The 19,927-nt window shown below is 33.6% G+C and overlaps 1 protein-coding gene, 1 long non-coding RNA gene and 2 pseudogenes across 5 annotated transcripts; all 4 read left to right on the forward strand.

Annotated features, from left to right (window-relative positions):
- The first annotated feature begins 3,317 nt into the window (after nucleotides 1-3,317).
- On the forward strand, nucleotides 3,318-6,215 carry LOC110632861 (protein NUCLEAR FUSION DEFECTIVE 6, mitochondrial). 4 transcript variants are annotated; one of them, XR_009141419.1, is made up of 4 exons: nucleotides 3,320-3,582; nucleotides 3,697-3,818; nucleotides 5,356-5,426; nucleotides 5,825-6,215. XR_009141419.1 is itself a non-coding variant. In XM_021781222.2 (3 exons), the coding sequence occupies exons 1-3, from the start codon at nucleotides 3,428-3,430 to the stop codon at nucleotides 4,763-4,765; spliced, it is 297 nt and encodes a 98-aa protein (XP_021636914.2). In that variant the 5' UTR covers nucleotides 3,318-3,427; the 3' UTR covers nucleotides 4,766-5,121. The 4 variants fall into 4 exon arrangements, 3 of the variants coding, with proteins under 3 accessions (XP_021636914.2, XP_021636915.2, XP_057986247.1); XM_021781222.2 differs by lacking the exons at nucleotides 5,356-5,426; nucleotides 5,825-6,215 and adding an exon at nucleotides 4,746-5,121 and having other exon boundaries at nucleotides 3,318-3,582; XM_021781223.2 differs by lacking the exon at nucleotides 5,356-5,426 and having other exon boundaries at nucleotides 3,319-3,582.
- A 1,267-nt stretch (nucleotides 6,216-7,482) lies between these two features.
- LOC110632870 (protein DEHYDRATION-INDUCED 19 homolog 4-like) lies at nucleotides 7,483-12,255 on the forward strand (annotated as a pseudogene).
- A 201-nt stretch (nucleotides 12,256-12,456) lies between these two features.
- Nucleotides 12,457-13,857, forward strand: LOC110632875 (uncharacterized). Its single transcript, XR_002490707.2, has 2 exons — nucleotides 12,457-13,354; nucleotides 13,613-13,857. It is a non-coding gene; the product is annotated as an uncharacterized LOC110632875 (long non-coding RNA).
- Nucleotides 13,858-16,649: 2,792 nt separating this feature from the next.
- On the forward strand, nucleotides 16,650-19,641 carry LOC110632874 (pentatricopeptide repeat-containing protein At4g21065-like; annotated as a pseudogene).
- Nucleotides 19,642-19,927: the final 286 nt, after the last annotated feature.

Genomic DNA, 19,927 nt, shown 5'->3' on the forward strand with positions numbered 1-19,927 from the left:
TTTTTTGTATTAGTTCTTTAATTTAATTCTCGATTCTGAAATTTTCTTTTCTCCGATTTTATTTGACAGTTAGGTCAGGAGTCAGCTCTCGGGGTCAATTGACTAAATTGCCCCTCGCCGATTCATCCCGGTTTGTAAAGAATCCAATATTTCTTCCGGCTCCCTGACCTAATTATTTAACTGACTTAATAGTTCTTTTTCGTGATTTTCTCTTTTCCACTGTGTTCATAAGGGTCCTAAGGACCGCAGCGTCACTTTTTACGGTTTGAAATTTGAGTTTAAAATGACTTCGCAGTCGTTCCCGAGGAGGTCACTCATCGCTGTGACTCTCGGCTCGTTTAACCTCTTATGTTATGTTTTTCTTATTTATAGTTAACTAATTAAACATTACTAATTATTTGTGTTTATGGCTTCTCAAATTGTCTTAAGTGTGGCCCTAATCCCATTAATTGTCCGGACCGACACCCGGTCACCGGAACTGTGAAATCTACCAGGCTATGCAACGGGAGTGTTACAATGATGACTTTATTGGTTTGTATGATGCTTGTGAGAAGGATGCATTTCAAAAATATTATAGATATGACGGATACCTATTTAACAAGACTAAATTTTGTGTGCCTAAGTGTTCTATACGTGACTTGCTTGTGTTAGAATGCATAATGGGGGTTTAATGGGCCATTTTAGCGTGGCAAAAATTTTGGACATCTTGCATGAACATTTCTTTTGGCCTAAAATGAGAAAAGATGTTGAAAAATTGTGTTCTAGTTGTGTGCAATGTAAAAAGGCTAAGTCTAGAGTTATGTCACATGGGTTGTATACACCATTGCCTATGCCTAAAGAACTTTGGACTGACATTTCCATGGATTTCATATTAGGGTTACCTAGGACACAAAGAAAATGTGATAGCATATTTGTGGTTGTTGATAGATTTTCTAAGATGGCACATTTCATTCCATGCTATAAAACTGATGATGCCACTCATATTGTTGATTTGTTCTTTTCGGGAGGTTGTTAAATTGTATGGCATACCTAGGACGATAGTTAGTGATAGAGATGTTAAGTTCCTAAGTCACTTTTGGAAAGTCTTGTGGGGTAAGTTAGGCACTAAACTTTTGTTTTCCACTACTTGTCATCCACAGACTGATGGACAAACTGAGATAGTGAATAGGACACTAACCACTCTATTGCATACTATGATCCAAAAGAACTTGAAATCTTAGGAAGATTGTTTGCCATTTGTTGAGTTTGCTTATAACCGTGTTGTGCATTATTCCACGGGATTTTCACCTTTTCAGCTTGTATATGGATATAATCCACTCACACCACTAGACTTGCTACCATCGCCTATTAATCATATTAATAGTCTAGATGATAAAAAAAAATGCTGAATTAGTACACATTGAAAAGAAAAATGCACAATATGCTTGTAATGCTAACAAAGGTCGCAAGGTACTTGTTTTTGAGCTAGGTGACTTGGTGTGGGTATATTTCAGGAAGGAACGGTTTCCAAACCAACGGAAATCGAAATTGCATCTAAGGTGTGATGGTCCATTCAAGGTGTTAGAGCCTATCAACAATAATGCCTACAAAATTGAACTGCTAGGTGATTATGGCGTTAGTGCTACATTCAATATTTCTGATCTTTCTCCTTAAATTGATGCAGGGCCGAATTCGAGGACGAATTCTTTTCAAAAAGGGGGGAATGATGAGGAGACGCCACCACCGAAGCCACTTCCATTGTTCAAGGGTCCAATTACAAGAGCAAGGGCAAAGGAGTTGCAAAGCTTAGTTAGTAGACTTTAGAGGCTCCAAGAGGATCAGATTGGGCTTGGGCTTGGGCCTTTGGAGCACAAATGGATCAGCTTCACACAATTGGACCTTGGAGCCTAGCTTCTAGAATATTCTATTTTTGTTTCTTTATGCCATGTGATAGATTAGTAATTTGTAACTCATATAAATACTTATATTCTACATCAAATAGGGATAGCGAAGATCAAATCTTGAGAGAGTATTGATTTTCGACCATCACTGTCAATTATGAGAGCTTTATGATTTCTTCCTTATTTCTTGAATAGAACTTGGACTTAAGCAAATTGACCACTTGCTTTTTTTATCTTTATAATCAAGGTGCTATAGCCTAGCTACTATTATGTCTTGATTGGTTATCAATTATGCCTTGTTTGTTGTTAAAAGATCTAATTCCATTTTTAGATGTTATGTCTCTAATCTGAATATTGGGGGTGTTCATCATTAATAATATGATTGATAAAATTATATGACATTAGAAATTCAAATGATGATGATGAAGAGGAAATTGTAATTGTTTGAATATAGGGTGTGGAATTAGGCTTACCAATAACCAAATAAGGCTTTCTCTCTAAATGAAAAATGCTCCTCCTTCTCTCTACACAGTCTTTAGCAAGTTTTTTTTCCCATGGGGGAGGTTCAGCCATCTATGGCCATCGACTCTCCCCCTTCCTCATTTTCCTTCAATAGTATAGCTTTTGTATGTTTTTCTTTAGACTTTTCTTAGTCTTCATTATGGAGTTTCTAGTGCCTCTCTTTAGGAAAAGGCTTTTGTTGGGTATAAAATGAGATTTTGCATATTGAAGCTGGTCCCTTTATGAATCGTTGTGTAACTCTTCAAAGCAAGTATTGGCCGATAATTGGATGTTGGTACCATTTCTAAGCATCTTTGCCAAGCTTTCCTATTTCGTTCAGCATAGCCCTAGTCTCGTTTACTCTCTGGATTGCTGCTTTGCCCTAATTTTCCTTGAGCTTACATGCGTTGAGTAGGGTGATTTTATTCCCTTACATGATTGAAACTAAAGTTACCTTGCCGATCTCCATGAAAGCTAATGAAAAACCTGCTGGGGAAGATGATATTGAGATTAATAGCTAATGGAGATTAAGTAATCGACTTTAACCCGTTTAGCCCAGAGTTTTTGGAAATTGGATCTTTTCGATTATATGCTTGAGTTTAATGAAGCATGTGTTTTATGTAACTTAGGTCTTGTAATCCATTTCATCTAATGAATTTTTTGTTAAAAAAAATATATAAGGTATTAAGTAATCGAGTTTAACCAATTTAGCCTAGAGTTTTTGGAAATTGGATCTTTTTGATTATAGGCTTGAGCTTAATGTAGTAATTGTTTTATGCAACTTGTTTCATCCAATGAATTTTTTCGTTAAAAAAATATATAAGGTACACAGTGGGGAAAAAAAAAAGAATATGGGGTTGCACGCGATCAAACGGACCATAACGATCCACGTAATTTAGATGTGCATACGTTCCGTAAGCGTACAAACACGCAAAAGTATTAGATTCAGCTGCAAAACCCCAGCCCAATGTGTACAGTCAAACCCCTGAACCCAAGCCAAGTTCTCGATTGCTTCCACAACCCTACCCTAAGCAATCCCAATAGCCATGTCCGCCACCGCAGCCGCCAGGTCTGTCCTGCGCTCCAACGTTATCCGAACTGTCGGACTCACCTACGGGCCCAAACCCGGACCCGGAAGCAAACCAGCTTTCTCTCCATTTCGCATCTCCAGGCGAAGTTCCCCCCCTCATCGCATTTTGAGGTAAGAAAACTCTAGCGCACAGCTAACTTTCCTATGTATCAAGAATAAAGAAAAATAGAGAATGAATTTTATTTTGAACTCAATTTATGATTTTTTTTTTTTAAAACATGAAAGGTCACCAGTAGAGTTGAGCTGCTGTGTGGAGACGATGCTTCCATATCACACTGCGACTGCTTCCGCGTTGCTTAATTCAATGCTTTCCGTCTCTCGCCGCAGCTATGGTTGGACCCCTGAAGGTGAATTAGATACATTGATACATCCATATTTCAATATCTATAAATATGAACATGAGTTGCGTGAATGTGTGTGTGTTTTCATTTTCTGGCATTGAACTTGGTATTGCATGTGCTTGTTTTGGAAAAATATTTGCAATTGATTTTTTTTTCTAGTGATTTTGAAGTGACTCTCATGAAAGATGTGATTTTAGCTTTGTGGGTTGTTTAACATTTCCAGTTCGTATTTGGATGAAGCTTGTAAGTTGTAAATTGTCTTATGGATCCAAGAAAGTTCAATCTGGAAAATTTGATGCTTAAATTAAAGGGATCCCATTTTTTTTATCATTTCTATTCACTCTAGGACAGTTGCATAGTTGGGAGGTTGAAATTATATAGAACTGAAGCAAAGGTTCTATTGTGCATAGAGTTTAAAATGATTGAAGATCTGAGTAGGAGAGAACAGATTTGATAATTGGAGGTTGGATTAGGATGACCTTGTCTTTATTTCTTTCTTCTGTAAGAATCATGGAGATGCTTCATAGGGAACAGATTGTAAAGAGTTGCGATTTAGGGGTAAAAAAAAAAAAAAAAGAATTCCTTATATGACATGCATATTCTAATTTGTTAGACAATCATTGCTAGTGAATTTTTTCTTTTTTTGCTTGGAGTATTGATATAGCAACTGCCAACTCTTTTCAGCTTAATCTTAGGAGATTATCTTGAGATCCTTTGGAAATTGTTTTATGTATTAGGTGGATAGGTAAGTGGGGAGCAATGCAGGCCTAGATAAATGATTAATTTTGCCTATGATGAGGAACCTTCCATACTGGAACCATTGTGATGTGCCCTTTTCACTGTCTAGATTTTGGTTTCGTTCTTTAAGTAGTCCTACCTGTCTCTGCTTCTCTCCCTTGTGAAATGAAAGAACATCTATTCTTCCTTTTGTAGGACAATACCAGCCTAGATGAAGATCAAGCAACCAAAGATGGAGTCATTTGGATTCTTTTCTAATTAACTTTTTTAAAGTGTTGTAGAATTTTATTTGAAGTAGTTAAGTGAGGAGATGGCTCTTTCTAGAAATAATGTTGAGAGTTGAGATATTAAATTCTATCTTCAAGTTTCAATGAGTTTGTGAAACTTTTCTGTTTCCTAAATTGCTTTTGTTCCTTATCTATTGGGGAACAAAATATGCTTATTTTTGTGTCTGCAATTTTCTGTCTATGGAACCATCGCCCTAGATTCTGCTGTAGAAAGCAACTTTGTGGCAAAGGACCAGAAGACCCTATATGGTTCAAATTATCTTTGAAATACAGTTGTTATACCATGCAGAAGATTTGTGGAATTTCCATGTTGGATGGTAATGATTTTATTTCTGCACATATGGCTCTTCAGTTCTCAATCATTCCTTGTGAAGGTGATGCTAAAATGAGCTATAGAACAATTAGATGGCAATGCAAGTGTTTTCCTCCCTGATTGAATCTAAAATAATTCTTTCCTGTCATTCATTTTCATGTGGATATAATCATGAGGGCCATACTAATTTGTTGTATTCACTCAGATTGCAATGATGATGTATGATGAATGTCAGAGGATTCGAGCAAAGTTTATGTACATGCACTCAATAAGAAGGTGGTGTTATAAAGTTTGTGCTAGCCTCTAAGGGTTTTAGATGCTTCTTGCTGTTTATAAAGTTAACAATGTTGTAAAAGATAATTCTGACTTTTTTTTTTAATTATCTGAGAAGTATCTGAGTTGAGTTGAGTTGAGAGTATCTGAGAAGTAGGAAGGTGTTAGCTACCTTAGCCCTTTTTTTGGCTTTTATTGTTGTTGTCTTGATTTGAGAGGTTCCTTAGGATCATTGAACTCCACTTGATTGACTTTGATTGGGTTGGGGAATTAAAAGCTGCCCTTCGTAGCACTGCTATCAGAATTCAGACATTTTATTTTTGCTTTCAATAATTTTCAATTAGCAATTTAACAAGATAAAAGAGTGACTCATATCTGCTATCATGCCTCTTGTATTGTAGATGGATGATTGTTCATTATTTGGATGCGGTGCATTGGTCGTAATTTTTCATTGATTTCAGTGGACTTTAGTCTTGCTCGAGAGATTATTCTCCTTGTGGAATGGAATGAGGCAATCCAAAGGTTCTTCTGCAAACATATGCAAGTAGGTACCTTGTGGAAATAGGTATATTTTGTAATTTTCCAGCTGCTGAAAGTGGATCATTGCTGAAATGGATATTTTTTGGTAATCCTTCTCTCTCTCTCTCTCTCTCTCTCTCTCTCTCTCTCTCCCCATTTTGTTCCACTGATAAGTTGTATTGCTGTAGCTCTGTTAGGCCAAAAACCACCAGAGCAACCCAATGGGGTCTGAAGCTGAGATTTCAAATTAGAGATATTATTAAGTCTTAGCCATTTAGCCTCTAAGGTGTCGCTTTTGATTCCATATCTTGGTTGGTCTCACTATGCTTAGTTGCGCACCTTGTTACAGTGAGCAGAACAGTTGGATTCCATCTCCCTCACAATACTTTTGAAAGGATATCAAGCTCATCACAAGAGCCAATTTCAAAAAATAAAAAAAAAAATAAAAAAAAAAGGCACATCACAAGAGCCCAATTCATATATTCTCAGACATCACAGTCCAATTAGCCCAACTCCTAAGCCCAATTATTTCCTGCAAAATCTACAGCGCATAATCTCCATTATAAACATTAAATTATATGCACAAAGGGCGGATAAAACTTATAGTATATATATATATAAGTTAGATTTTAAAAACCCCTTAAAAAATAAAATAATATATTAATAGTACTTCAACAATTGTCGAAAAAAAAAGATTACTAAGAAAATAAAAAGTTAAAACATACAGTTTGATAGAAAAAGAATTCTTATAATATTAAATCATATATTATATAATATAAATATTATTGAAAATATGAAATGATGAAAAATTCAAATATATAAAATAACTTGTTAAATTAAAATTGTATCACAAATATGGAATATTATTATGTTATAAATAACGATTCATATTTATTATTTTACAATCTAAATGTATCTAACATTATAAAAAAAGTTATTTAATTTATTATAGAAATAAATAAAAGAGAGGAAGAGAATACAGTATACGTATGTACTTGATAGCGCCAAAATCTTTGCTCTGTTTTTTTAATTTTTTCACAATAATTTATTAATTTTTTAAAAGAAGTTTATTTTGTTTTTTTTAATATTTTCACAATAATTTATTAATTTTTCAAAAGAAGTTTATTTTCTTTTATTTGCATGGTATAGAAAATGATTTCAACATTTTTTTAAATATTAATAAATTAATATAATTTAATTAATTTTTTTTGTGAGTTAACCAAGTCATTATAATTTTAAAAAAAATAAAAATAATTATTAATTAAATTATTTTAAAATTTAAAATCTTATGAATAAATATTTAGAAAGCATAATTAATAATTATATAAAAAATAAATTTTAATAGATATATTATTACTAAAATTTTAGATATAAATTTTAGATTATATTTAACATAATCAATTGAAATTTTTATCATTAATGAAATTTTGTAGTTTAATTCTAAAAATATGGAATATTAAAAAAAATAAAATTATGTTATATTGCTCTCGCTCTGCTTACGTCATGTCCGGCCACGGCCACATAGCCATCTCTCTCTCTCTCTCTCTCTCTCTCTCTCTCTCTCTTCCCTCTGTGTCTCTCGCCTTCAACACACAAAGCCCATCCTTTCGAGAACCAGTCAAATTTAACATGTAATGGATTACAAGTTGCATATGCTTCTCTTTTCTTTCATCTTTTCTGAATCAATTCTACACAAACTAGTCAAACACCCAAGAATATGCATATACCAGACAGATAAAACATCTCTTTCTATTCCTTTTCATTGGTTTCTTTATCTTAAATTGTTATTATAATTTATTTTTGAGATGATCAAAAGATATATGTGTGTATTTACAATATAGAAGAGCTTCAAAACCCCCTCAAAATCTTTTATTTTTAAAGAGAAAATGGACTCTGATTTTTGGACCTCTCGCCTCGCTGCTACCAAACGACAATACACTTTGCAGCACCATCATCAGAGCTACCACCTAGGTGGGTCGTCTTTTATTTTGTTTTTTAATTAAAATTTTTTTGGGTTCTTTTGATCGGTCATTGAATGTCTTGAATTTATATTTTCTTTATTTTTTGGATATGTGATTTAGATCGGTTGAGCATCGATGATTTCGAGGTAGAAGACGAGGTGGGACCCGATTTCCCATGTCCCCACTGTTATGAAGATTTCGACATTGCGTCTCTGTGTTCCCACCTTGAAGATGAGCACTCTTGGAAGTCTAAAGTCACCGTAAGTTTGAAACAAAAAGATATTTTCTGTGTTCCTGCTTATGTTTTTCTCTTCCTGATTGGGTTTTGTCGCAAAAAACTTTTATCCTTGTTATGAATTTAATTTAATGTTAACGATTTGGTTTGCTTTTGAGAAAGCAGACAAGCTAGTTGCGCTTACTTATGTTGGTACTTTAATGTATGCGTTTCACTCCTGGAGTCCTAGGCTTATAATAACCCTTTTCTTTCCTCTTATGTTTGTATCAGTTTGTCTTTTCTTTTGTTGATTTTATGGTTTAAAATCCCATACTTTTTATCTCAATAGAAAATGGGTTGAGCCTTGAGGGGACCAAATTTTTGTTAATATCTTTAAATGTGTATAATATATGCATGGTCCTAATATTGATGCCTTTCCATTCAAGTACCACGGAATGCTGGAAATGGATGCTTCCTCGTTTGGTATGCCATGTTGACAGATCGCTATTTTGCTGCTTGGTTCACCGTAGGGGAATCCTGCGCATGTTTTTGTTGCAGTATGAGGAAATTTAGCCTTGAGGATTGAGCTTTTTGGTGCCTTATTTCTATAATCAAACTGGTTGTATGGTAGAAAAAGTCCTATGTTGAAAGTAATCTAGAAGATTAATTTGATTTATGGATTGTTAGAGTTGGTTTGTTTCAAAGCGGTTTTATTTGTTTGAATAGATCATTCAACAACCACCTAATGGAGTTATTAACTTATTACTCATTTTGGTGTTGCTTGCTACTTGATCTTCCAATTATTCTGTTTGCATGGTTTCTGAGATGTGGTTTTGATCATTAGAGCAGCGCTGAATCTAATTGTTGCTGTTGGCTATGCAATAGAAGGGATCATGCTTCATGTTAGAGGTAAAAGAGTGGAGTGTCTTCAAATGGCCATGAAGAGGCTAGTCCCTTCTTGAGTAGACCTAACTATGAATATGAAAGAAGATTTGCTTGAATGTTAGATCAGTTACGTTCCTCTCTAGGAGGTCCTTGAGTTGAGCAGCCTGCTTGAATAATTTACAACAGATACTTGATATCAGTTTCACATTTTTAGTTTGTTCCATGAGCAATTAAGGACAGATATAGAAGAAGGTGTGACTGAGGTTCTAACTTCCAAAATATGAAGAGGATATCAAGAGCTGGCAACCCTTTCAGTTTTTAGTACAGCAAATAGTCTTTTAATTGCTGCAAGTAGCATGATAGATTTGCTTTTATGAATGGTGTCAAAGATGTGGTGGTTAGTACAATATTTGGGGTCATGTTGGTGTGTTGTTTCAATTGTTTGAGATTTTAAATGAGGATACATGCGTGTGATGCTTGTTGTAGCGAGTAAGAATGTGAAGAAGTGACAGGCCAATAGAAATGAAGGTATAAGAGTCCAGACATTTTTTCTTTTGCTCTTCTTTATAGAAATCCCTTTTGTTCTCTTGGCATTTTCTTCTTTCTTTTTGGAAGGTACTGTTGTAATGAAAAGTAAGGCAGAGGGAAAGGGAGGGAGGAGAAATGAAAATCGGATCTATATTGTACCATGATCAATTGTAATTCAGTTTTTAAGCCATTGCTGTTCAATGCAATCAATTCCTCATACACTTCTCTTTAAGAGTGTGATCAACAGCAGATCTCTCTCTCTCTCTCTCTCTCTCTCTCTCTCTCTCTCTCTCTCTCTTTGTGTGTGTATGCATGCATGTTTGTCTTTCACCTTGATGTACAGCTTGCAAATTTCTCCCAGTTATCAATGTTGGGTTTTGAGTTCAAGTGTTACAATGAAGTCTATTTGTTCTTGAGAGTTATTACCCATCTGAAAATGCTATTGCCCATTTAGCCTCCTTTTTCAGTCCCCCTTAACATTCATGATCAATGCCTTGTATTTCTTCTGTTAAGCTTTTATGGGATGACATCCTATATAATCCAATTCTTGGGATATGTTTGCATTGTTTACAGGAAGGACAAATTTCTTGACACTGTTCTCATGAGGACCTTTAGATGAGAACATAAATATGATGGACTTAATTTCATATGAGGTAGTTAAAGGGTACAGTCCATCCACAGGTGTTCTTAGTTAATGAGGGACAAAGTGTTTGAAGTGACAAACTAAGAGAGGATGAATAATTGTGTGATGAATATATATCAATTCTTACAAATATAAAATCTATTTGTTTCACTTATAAACTACAGAAATTACAAAATTCTAGCAGTTTCCTTTACCTGTTTTTAAAGAACATTTAACTCATCAAGTTTCATCATATAGCCTTTGTTCATCCAAACATTCTGTTTAAAGAGCTTGATCTAGTTTGTTTACTTTCTCTCATTCTCTTCATACAATCATAAGTTTTTTGTCTTTTGTGTATCTTTTCACTCCAAGATGATAATAGGAAAGAGAAGGTAAAAAGAAAATTAACTAAATAGATATGAACAACTGGGTATATTGACTGTTATTGTTAATCCATGATGGAGGATGATTTTTATAACAAGCTTTTGATTCTGATTTATGCTTTCCGTCAAGATTTTCATACTGCATCGCATCCGCTTTACCATTGCAGGTTTGTCCTATTTGCTCTGTTAAAGTTGCTGGGACATGCTAAGTCATATCACATATTCACATTACAACATGGATACTTGTTTAATATGTCCTTAAAATGGAGATTTCCATAAGCGAATGTTTTTGTTTTTTGAGAAGTATATTGATAATGCTGATCGTATGCCCATTAACAAAATAAAATTATTTTTCAAGTTTCCTTTAACTGGAGATTACTTGCAGAGACGTCACAAATTACGTAGAGTTGCAATTCCCAACGGCCAGGCATTGTCTCTGCTTGGATTGGATCTTCGTGAGGCTCATTTACAAGTGCTCTGAGGGGGTGGTGGATATAGGTCAAGCAATGCTAATGTGTCTAATGCAGCTACTGACCCATTCCTTTCATCACTTATTTTGAATTTCCCTGCATCTGAAGCTGAAGAAATTTCAAAATCATTGGTAACAATTGTGGAAGATAATCCTGCAAAAAATGCAGAGCCAGCATATATGAGGAGATCAAGGTACTGATTCTCATCACTTTTTAATAATAAATGGAGCAAACAGCAAACTCATTTATGCCGTTGTTTGCTTTTTCATTTGTTAGAATAAAACATACATAAAAGAGTCTGTCAGCATCATGCAGATCTAGCTCTAGTGATACATCATTAGGGAGCTTTTATTTTAGGATACATGCAAAAAGCAAACTCATCCAGGTTACGGAAAATCATTTTGATATTTTTCTTGGCAGCTAATCATGTCGACTCCTAATAGTTGAGAGATTTGATTCAAAATGGTAATATTGCTAACAAAAATTTGCCTTCCTGGTTTCAATTGGAAGTTTGACTAACTAATACCTAGCATATTAATGCATGGTCAATCACTAAAGATTCTGTTTTTGGATTAAAATTTTGACTCCATTTCTCTGTCTGTCTTTTACCTGCAGTTTCAACCCTTCTTTGAGTTATGAAGAAAGGGAGAACAGGATGAGGCAAGCTGGTGGAAGAGCTGGTTTTGTGCAGGATCTGATTCTGTCAACTTTGTTAAGAGACTAACTAAAACAGTAACTTCATTTAGAAAAATAATGGATGGGATCTAAAATCTTCGTAAGAGGTACAATTGGGTGGGGTTCTAATTGTGTTACATTGCTCAAATAACCTCAATGATGCCTCATTTGAATATTGAAGCGGCTCCATGACTGCTGGATGATAGGTTGACTGCTGGATGATAGATTATATCTCATCCATTTCCATTCCCTCTGGACAAGCAATTTACTACATTCTGCAGAAAGCCAGAAAAAAATGAACTTCTATTTCATGAAAGACTTCATTTTATGAATACATTCTCGTTTTGCAAGATAAACCCTTCGAATGCTAATTTGCAGCACAGTACAGCATCATATAGAGCATTATATATGCTCTAGTTATTCATGCGCAGTCAGACAATGAGAAGGGAGAAGATTGTGCAATGCTCATATTCTGATCATTTTTGGCTACGAATGAAATTGCTGACATAACAAAAAATATTGAAATGCATTTCAATGTAATTGACTTCATACTATATCGTGCTTTGTTGAGTTTACCTGAAGGAAAATTCATGAATGGAATCAGGTTATTCTTGTGTTAATAATGTCCAGATGCTGATTCCAACCTGCCTGTTGAGAAATGAACAAGATCAATTATCCATATTGGAATTGTGTGTGTGAGTGCAGCGATTCAACAAGAAAGAAAAAAAATTACCTATACTTGATTTATTATGAATTATTTCACGTGTGAATTTTATTATATTCAAAACAACAATTATTGGGTAAGAAAATAATGATGATATCGTTAGATTTGTTCTACCACATTGCTTCTTGTTGTTTCATGTTAGTTTGGATTTGGTGTTTAAGGTATGTATAAGATTTAGTAAAATTTCCTCGAGTGCTGCCAAGATAGAACACCCAAAATGCCATTTCAAGACATCGTGTTCTTTCAATCAATGTGGGATTCCTAAATCGCACCTCATCCAATCTAATTGACTATTGGTTGTTCTAGAGGAAGGAACCTTACCCCTCGCAGATTTTACTTCATAAGAGGATTATTGCATTCCAACTGGAACCTAGCCAGCCCCACCACCAAAACGACAAGGACAGCCACTATTTCCAAAGTTTTAGTACTTTAGCACCCACCAGAAGTTGGTGGCGGCGGCGGGTGGTCGGTGCATCTCAATCACCCATCACTTGTAGCGGTTAAGATAAACATAAACTAAGAAAGTACGACACAAAGCCCACGTCAATTTGCGTCTCTCTGCTATTGCTCGGTATGCCACTGCCATTAAATATTCACTTGTTCCTCTTCCCATATTACTCGCGTGTATCAATCTCCATCCACCCCGCATTCCCTCTGCTTAGAATTTTCATCCGACGGTAGTTTTTTATTGTCCAATAATATAAAGATATTCCTCGTGTGCAGAGGGTAAAAGAGCAAAGCTACGAAACTGCTCTTTTCTTTGAGACTGAGAGAGGGCCATCTCGACTCTTGAGTTTTGAGGTATCTCTGTTTTTGGGTAATTTTTTGAGGAAAGGGGATACGATGGTGGAGCTATTTGTGTTGGTTTGCACTGGAGTTGTGATGTTGCTACACGGAGCTAATTTCTTCTTCCATGTTCTTTCCCAGCACCTCGCCATTCGTTCTCTCAGGTGCTTGCCTTTCTCCCCAAACCCAGTTTTCCATTCTGTATGCGATCAAGGTTCGGTGTTTGGTTTCTCAAGAAAAAGATCAAAGCTTTTATTGTTTTTTATTAGCGATCAAGGATCAAATTTTGATTCTTATGCAAAAAGATCAAAGCTTTGATCTTCTATGGTATTTGGTATTTTGTGGATTTTAAAAGGTTAATTATATTTCTGATTGGTTATTTAATGTCCCTCATACTAACTTGTTCTTTTAACTGGTTGCAGCTTTCTGGGTTCTGTTGGATGGTGAAGGAAGAAGAGAGAGAGTGGAGATGGTAGCTTGCAGTGCTTGTCTATGTATATAAATTCATTTTTTGGGCAAAATAGCATAGTGCTAGTGTAGATTGTAAAAGCAACATGGGCTTCGAATAATGAAGAACTATGAATTTTCGAACTAAATTTATCTTCTTTTAATCATATGTACTCTGTTTTTGTTTAGAATCAGAGAATGTTCATTCTTTTGATGTTAATGTTTTTGTTAGAACACACAGTCTGTAGCATTCATTTAGTTTCGTATATGCTTGCTGTTGCTGGCATAAGACGAGAATAATATAATATGCTCTTGGAATGCATTCGTCCAGACTTCATCCAAAAAGCCAGTTCAGGGGGAGATCTTATCGAATCAGTGAACCAAGAATGTCTTGAAAATTTAGCAAGCAATTAGTTAATGGACCATTTTCGTTTTCTTTCAATGATTCCTTATTGTATCAGAAAGATTAGGTGTGTAGAGAGATGGTTTCTGTGTTGGTGAGGCCGATTTTGCAAGTTTTGAACATGGATTGGCATCAACTACCGCTGATTGGACCTGGCCACTTAAAAGGGTTCGGTTTCGATTTGATCTGATCCAGTCAGATTTGTAAGTTAAACCTCTAATTTAAGGTTTATAGGATTGGGATCAAACAGGGTAATGAATTTGGAAATATCTATAGTTTAGAACTACAAGTTGTCTATATAAGTGTTTGGTTCTAGTTCGGTTCAGGGTTTGCCTAGAAATCAAATTTGAATTGAAATTTTGATACGATTCTAACTCGGTTCTTTATTGTTTTGGTTCCAGTTTGATACTATTATTGATTTTTCGGTTTCAGTTCGATTTTGTATAGTTTCGGTTTAGTTTTCAATTCTTAAAATAATTTTATGTAATTATTTCTTTAAAAAATCATACTTAAATTAGCATTTAAATTTTGAATTGGGTTATTAATACATAATATATCTTTTTGTTATTTCTAAGGTATATATAAAATTTAGGGTTAAATATATTATATAATATAATAATATAAGTATATCATATAATATACATTTTAAATATTTATTAATCATAATCATATAATATTTAACTATAAGATATAAATATAATTAAGAATATATATAAAAAAGATAATAGTATATTTATAATTAAGAATTATAAGATAATTTAATGTATTTATATCTAAAATTATTAAAAATATATAAAAAATGAAATATAATATTAGATTGTATTTAGTTTATAATTATATATACATATATAAATAAATAAATATATATATATATATATATATATATATATATATATATATATATATATATATATATATATATATATATATAAATTCGGTTCTTTGTTCAGTTCTGGTATGGTTCTGATTCAGTTCTTAGCGAAGAATAAAAATCGAACTAAAGTATCAAAATAACTTCGATTCGGTACAATTCTTCAATTCGATTCAATTCTCCCAATAACCGTGTACAACCCTAATTGTCTGCAATAAAAAAAGAATATTAACTACCCTAGTTGTTTGCAATAAAAAAAAGAATGTTAACTACAGAAATAAAAAAATTAATATGTATATCAATAGCATGGATAGAATATTTACGAAAATCATTTTGTTTAAATTCAAATCTGATTAATATTCTCAATATTTTGATTAAATTCTACCATCAACTACCAAATCAACTCTCCAATTGGTTTAATTTTATATATTTTAATTAATAATTAATATAAAAAAATATTTTTTATTAATAATTTATATTTTAAAAATTTAAAATGTTTAAATTTTATTTATTTAAAATATAATATATAAAAAGTTAAAAATATTATTATAAAAAACATATTTTATATTTAATTAATTATTTATATAAACAAATTTAAGTAACAAATGTTACAAAATCTAAATCGATAATGTATATTATCTCTTAAACCTTAATACATCATAAATTTAGTTATATATTATTCAAATTCGTCTCATAAAAGTTTAATTGGATCGAGTATCTGCAAATATCTGATTCGATACCATTCTATTGTTGAGCTAATGTTTGTTTAAGTTTCTTTTTAGAATGGAATGGTGATATTTTCCTACATACAATTCAAAGTTTACAGCCAAACAATTAAACAAACAATTGATTATTATCAAAATAATAATTCAATAATTACTGAAAATAAAATTTCTAAAGGTTATCATGTTTGAAATTATTAATTTCTTGGGAAAAAAAATTAAAAAATTTACTTTAAATCACAATTAGAATTAATTCTTTTTTATTGCGTTTGAATTCATGTATTTGAATTTGAAATTTAGATTTCAAAATTTATTATATTTGAAATTTAAAATTAAAAATTTTAAAAATACCTTGTTTGCATAATAAAAAAAAAATCAAATTTAAAATTTAAAATGGAGATGATATACAATAAAAATGTTTCTTCAATTGATTTTGAATTTCAAATAATATGGGTAATATAGTTATTTCAAATCCTTACCTTTTTTATATTTACTTTGGATTTATCAAAATCTACATTCATATTTTTAAAATTTTCAAACAAAGTATTTGATTAAATCCAAATCTATAACTTTAAATATATGAATCCAAACACAACCTTAACTTTATTTAATATAGTAGAATATTAATTAGTTTTCACAATTGTAATTAAATGGGTTAAATTAAATTTGAGAAAATAAATTAAAATATAGTCTTTAAAATTTTATTTAATTAAAAAAATAGCTATTAATTTAAATTTTATATTTAAAAGAAAATATATTTTATATTTATTTTATTTATTATATACAATCTATTTTATATTTATTTTAATTAAAATTTTATATTTAAGTATAAATTTAAAATTATTTTATTAAATAAATAAAATTTCACGAACTACATTATAATTTATAATTAATTTTTTTTATATCACTTAGTTACCATTGTAACAATTAATTAATGTTGGCTATAATACATAATTTCTATTTTTTTTTTAAATAACTACACTTGTAGTTCAACGTATAAATGAAACGACCTACCGTTTTATTGCTGCTTGCTTCGCAATCATGCCCAACAGAGCGCAAAGCCCCTAAGCAAGTTAATGTCAGACGGGCAATGAACCTCTGTTATCTGCGTTCCCTCCAAAAACCACTTCACCAATACCGTTACCAACTTTTTAAACCCTTCATTCCCAAAACCCCATACCTGCACTGTAATAAAGTTATCAAATTTTTTAATCCAGATCTCTGCGGAATTTAGCCAACACCCAGAGGTCATTAGTTTCTCATGCACAACCCAAAAGTTCAATTTTTATTCCTCGCGCACATTAACACCCTACTCTAAGCTCCTCTCTCAATGCACTGCTTCGAAATCTCTAACTCCAGGCATGGAAATTCATGCCCATGTAATCATATTTGGTTTGTCTCAAGAACCCAATACAAGAAACCTTTTGATCAAACTCTACTCAAAGTGCCAATTTTTCGTTATGCGCGGAAACTTGTTGATGAAAGTACTGAACCGGATTTGGTTTCTTCGTCTGCTTTCATTTCTGGGTATTCACAAAATGGGTTTGGTAAAGAAGCAATTTTGGCCTTTTACGAGATGCATTTGTCGGGTGTTAAGTGCTATGAATTTACTATTCTTAGCGTCCTGAAGGCTTGTACGGTCACTAAGGATTTGTGGCCAGTGAGGCAGGTTTATGGGACTTTGGTGGTAACGGGGTTTGAAAATGATGAATTTGTTGCAAAAAGCTTACTTGTTTTGTATGCAAAATGTGGGGAGTTTGTGGATTCCAGGAAGCTATTTGATGCAATTCCACAAAGGAGTGTTGTTTCGTGGAATGCGTTGTTATCGTGTTATTTGCAGAGTGATTAATGTGGAGAAGCAATTGATTGTGGAATGCATTGTTATCGTGTTAGTAATCAAGGAAGAAAGATGCATGGATACTTGATAAAGCTTGCCTATGATTTAGATCTATTCTCATCAAATTCTCTTGTTGACATGTATGCAAAAGTGGGAACTCTTTAGGATGCTATCCATGTTTTTGAGGAAATTGAAAAACCTGATATTGTTTCTTGGAATGTTGTTATTGCAGTTTGTGTTTTTAGTGAGTACCATCATTGGACTATAAAGTTGTTTGGGAAAACGAATAGGTTGGGGATATGCCCAAATATGTATACCATATCAAGTGCTCTTTACGCCTGTGCTGGAATGGGTCTCTGGGAAATCGGAAGACAGTTGCACTCTTGCTTAATAAAGATGGACATAGGATCAGATTCTTTTCTAGGTGTTGGACTTATAGATATGTTAATGACTGATGCATGATTGGTTTTTAAGTCAATGCCAGAGAAGGACTTGATTGCTTGGAATGCTGTGATCACTGGACATTCAGAAAATGGGGACAACATAGAAGCTGTCTCTCTCTTTCCTTTAATGCACGAGGAGGGAGTTGGAGTAAACCAGACAACTTTATCAACAGTTCTTAAATCTGTTGCTACCTTGCGGTCTGACCACATTTGCAGCCAAATTCATGCATTTTCTGTCAAAGCAGGGTTCGAATCGGACAACTATGTTGCTAGCAGCCTTATTGATACGTATGGAAAATGTGGTTACATAGAAGCTGCAACCAATGTGTTCAAAGAAAGCCCATTTGTAGATTTGGTGGCGTTTACATCTATGATAACAGCTTATTCTCAAGGAGAACAAGGTGAAGATGCTTTAAAGCTCTATCTGGAGATGCAAGATAGAGACATCAAGCCAGATTCCTTTCTGTGCAGTTCTCTTCTGAATGCATGTGCAAATTTATCACCATATGAACAAGGGAAACAAATTCATGTTCATGCGTTGAAGGTTGGATTCATGTCAGATATTTTTGCTGGGAATTCCGCTGGGAATTCTCTTGTTAACATATATGCCAAATGTGGAAGCATTAGATGATGCGGACCGTGCTTTCTCTGAAATACCTCAGAGAGGAAGAGTATCATGGTCTGCAATGATTGGAGGAATTGCCCAACATGGGCATGGGAAAGAGGCCCTTCAATTATTCAATCAGATGCGAATAGAGGTGTTCCTCCTAATCACATAACTCTAGTCAGTGTACTTTGTGCTTGTATTCGTGCAGTTTTGGTTGTTGAAGCTCAGCAATATTTCAAATCAATGAAAAAGTCGCTAGGTATTGAACCAATGCAAGAGCATTATGCCTGCATGATTGATCTCCTTGGTCGAGCAGGGAAATTGGATGAGGAATTCAATGCCATTTCAAGCAAATGTCTCAGTGTGTGGGCCCCTTCTTGGTGCTGCAAGAATCCATAAAAATATTGAGCTTGGACAACAAGCTGCTGAATGCTTTTTGCCCTAGAACCTGAGAAATCAGGTACCCATGTTCTTCTTGCAAACATTTATGCATCAGCTGGCATGTGGGACAATGTAGCAAAGATGAGAAGACTCGTGAAAGACAGCAAGGTGAAGAAGGAGCCTGGGATCAGTTGGATCGAGATAAAGGACAAAGTATACACATTCATAGCGAGAGATAGAAGCCATTCTAGAAGTAAGGAAATATATGCAATGCTTGACGAGTTACGTTACCTCTTAAATAAAGCTGGTTATGTTCCTATGTTAGAAATTGACCTCCATGACGTTGAACAAAGTGAGAAAAGGCAAAACCTATAACACCACAGTGAAAAACTTGCAGTTGCTTTTGGCTTGATCGCCACCCCACCAGGAGCTCCCGTTAGAGTGAAAAAGAATCTTCGAATTTGTTTGGACTGCCATATTGTATTCAAATACATTTGTAAAACTGTCTCGAGGGAGATAATTGTGAGAGACTTCAACAGATTACACCATTTCAGAGATGGTTGAGGTTCTTGTAGCGATTATTGGTAACATGAACATCCCAGGATTTATCTGTTATTCATTCGTCGTATACTAACAACTAAAGATTCCCCCTACATGCTTTAAAAATTAGGTGTGTTTTATTTAAAAAATATGAAATTTTGGTCGTATTTAACGTTAATTCAAATGTGATTACTCATCAATGAAGATCCCCAGTTTGAGATTGATTATAAGAATCAAACTATCTTGTTACCAATAGGGTCATATATCCGGTGGAATGCAATTTCCATCTTGATCATTTTATGATACTCTTTTCTGATATCAGGCGTAAATGACATCAAATATCAATTGGAGACGGAAGCATGCTTTGAAGCAAAATATTTAATTTCTTCAGCATTTTATTGCACCATAAGATGGTTTAAATTCTTTTGCGGTACTGGCTTTTGCTAAAAAAAAATGTTATCCATCAAAATGGATTATTTTAAGAAG

This window comes from Hevea brasiliensis, chromosome 11 (genome assembly GCF_030052815.1).
Source record: "Hevea brasiliensis isolate MT/VB/25A 57/8 chromosome 11, ASM3005281v1, whole genome shotgun sequence".
In the NCBI taxonomy this organism is placed as follows: Eukaryota; Viridiplantae; Streptophyta; class Magnoliopsida; order Malpighiales; family Euphorbiaceae; genus Hevea; species Hevea brasiliensis.